At 28.1% G+C, this 3,037-nt stretch overlaps 1 protein-coding gene across 1 annotated transcript; it reads right to left on the bottom strand.

The window, feature by feature from the left end:
* Positions 1-260: 260 nt before the first annotated feature.
* On the bottom strand, positions 261-1,752 carry LOC145581364 (transcription factor ORG2-like). Its single transcript, XM_081638383.1, has 3 exons — positions 1,414-1,752; positions 630-995; positions 261-368 (listed from the first exon to the last, which is right to left on the bottom strand). The coding sequence occupies exons 1-3, from the start codon at positions 1,750-1,752 to the stop codon at positions 261-263; spliced, it is 813 nt and encodes a 270-aa protein (XP_081494509.1).
* Between the last annotated feature and the right edge of the window lie 1,285 nt (positions 1,753-3,037).

Genomic DNA, 3,037 nt, shown 5'->3' with positions numbered 1-3,037 from the left:
AAATCTACAGCTTTAGACATCTCAATAAGTTTTATAACTGCTCTTAAAACATTTAAATTACATGAATGTCAACTAACTTAGATCATTAAATCTTGTAAGTTGATAACTAGAATTTGGATTAAGCTCCAACTATATATATATTGCTCCACTATATATATCCTTTATATATAGCTTTCTATACAACAAGCAAAACGAAAAAGGAAAAAAGCATTTGCATATACGAGTTGTATATATACTTGGTCATTCCTCCACCAAATACACTAGGAATACATCTGCATTTGCTTCTGCTTTTGCTCTTGAAGAAGAGACAACAACACTTCATTTAACTTTTCAAAGTTTACGTTGTACCTTCCGTGACCTCCTTCCGTCTGTTACAACAACATACACATATTAGAACGTGTCACATGACTGGATTGATACTTTACTTTACATAGGTTTGGTAGGAAAATTAAAATATAAACAATACAGGTCACTCAAATAGAGACGATAATAATTTCAAAATTAGCGAGTTTTACAGTGGACCAACCATAGTTCTAATTGGACTAGTCATTTCAATTATTCCTCGTAAATTATCTAATTCGTCCTAGACACCTTTTATGCTAAATAATAATGAAATTCAGAAAACTTACCCATAAATGGATATTGTAGAAAGTCCTTCCTCCAAAAGATTGAAAAGATGAAACATCAATAACAAGATAACCATTCTTCTCAAGCACCAAAAGCACCTCACATATTGATATCCTCTCAACTGTTGATATTTGGATCACAATTTCTTTATCACCCGATTTATTTGAAGAAATCGAACACGACGTCGTTTCATCAATTATGCATTTTTTAGGGTTTTCTTCTTGAATAATTTTCCCAACATTTCCTTGTAAAGCTGATATTTTTGATAAATATACTTCTTTCTTACGAGCTAATTTATCCACTTCCTTTTGTAGTTGAGGTATATATTCAAGCACACGTCCAACTGTTGCTGGAATGCTTAGTTTTTTCTGCAACGTAATTTAAGCATGTTAGAAATTAATTAATGATTGCAATAATATGTAACATATATATTTGCACGTAAGAATAACGTATGTTGGATAAGAACACCATATAATTAACGTTATTTTTACCACGTCTTGTGAAAATTTATGTCAATAAATTGATAGGACCTAGTCACCTAGCAATGATTTTTCCAAAAAAATATTTACTATAGTTAAGGAAAATTCAGTTGACACGAAAATATATATTGCTATAGTTTATAATAACTTTGTCTTAACAATGGTAAATATTGTACTAGTTTGAATAATAGATTTTCCTTATAAACTAGCAATTTTATTATATGTTATAAATACACTATAAACCCTTTTTCTTGTAAAAATTAGAGGAAATGATAGAAAAAATAATTGTTCTAAAAATTGTACTTACCCTATGATCAGTTGCTGGAAGCAAAGCACGTAGAGAGGAATACATGTCATTAATCTTCTTTCTTCGATCTCTCTCACTCGCATTATGATTAAGCTTCTTCGATAACAAAGGATTATTATCAAATTGATCTGTTGAGCTTGTATTCTGTGGCGATTCACTTTGCTTAACATGATCACTAGACACTACTTGATGACTAACGCCACAATCTTGAGCTTGAGAAGTAGCAAGAAACATAGAATCGATATCGAAATCGAGGTTATCAAAATTTTGGTTTGTGTCTAATTCTAAGGGATACTCCCATCCCAAATTAGTAGGGCATAACAAAGGAGACATTGCCATCATTTTTTTTTTAAAGTTTTTTCTTGGGTTTATTTACTTTGATAAGATGCAATGTATGACAATAATATGGTAAGTTAGTTATTAGATCGATTATATATATATAGGTGCTTTAATTTAATAATGTTTATGAATGTATTTGGATTATAACAAGTAATTAAAAATAAAGAGTGACAATTAAATCTGCTTGGCTCGTGAATTCTTACGCCTTTATTAAAATTAATCATCATAAATATTATTTTAAACAAATTATAACTTTACATGTAAATTTTATAATCCATGATTATATAATTATGCTTGTGCATTTCTTGTGAAAGCTTGTGGAGTAATTATTTTTTATAGTGTTTAATCATTTTTGTTGGTATCACATCTTAAGGATAACTGTATACTATAATTTTATACTGTAAAATTAAAATAAATAAAAATAGACACTTGTCAAATTGGAGTATTTAAGATAAGTATGTACAATAACTACCCTCTAGCATCTTATGTCTCTATCGAATAAATTTGATGCTAATTCAATTAATAAAGAAGACGTTGAAGGATGATGTTCAATCATTGACTTTAAGAGTGTCAACTCCTCCCTTAGTTAAATGATTTAAGAGTAATTATAATGTATTAAAATGTTGATAAGATTAAAGAATAGTTTTATTTGTTTATTTTTGAAAGTTAATTGCTTTATAAGATACTTATATAAAATATATTAAAAAATGGTTAAATCTTACAATACTCCATATTAATTTAGTTCAGGGTTATTAGATACTTTTTGTTAGATATTCTATGAATGCACTATGTACCCTTTTAAAATTGAACGCATATGAATTGGATCTTGTTAGGTTAATATGTGAAAAAAAGTACATAATGTCTTTTAATCTTGCTCTGAAAATCACGAATAGGAAAAAGTATTAACTATTCTGATCTAATTCTCAATAAATATAGGGAGTAAAAACTTATGCTCATGTCAAAACCTTTTTTTTTTTTTTTCAACTACATAGTATTCAATCAACAATTGACCTACTTATATATAATTAAAATGATAACGGTCAACTAATGAAGTATATAAATTTGATAAAATTTCGTAGAAGATTCAAATAAATAAAAAGAAATTTTTCAATTTTTCAATTTTTCAATTGAAATTAGCCAAATTTAACAAGAATTTAGAAGTAGAAGATTCTCGATGACACCAAGATCTCAACATTGCTGCATAGTGGGGTGCATGCAAGTAGTTAGGCCAGTTGAATTAGAATATTAGAATAAATACAAATAGCACTACATCCTCAAATATGGA

Source organism: Chenopodium album, chromosome 15, assembly GCF_948465745.1.
Source record: "Chenopodium album chromosome 15, dcCheAlbu1.1, whole genome shotgun sequence".
Classification (NCBI taxonomy): Eukaryota; Viridiplantae; Streptophyta; class Magnoliopsida; order Caryophyllales; family Amaranthaceae; genus Chenopodium; species Chenopodium album.
Note: the sequence above shows the minus strand (reverse complement) of the source record. Positions and strands in the feature narration are given on the sequence as shown.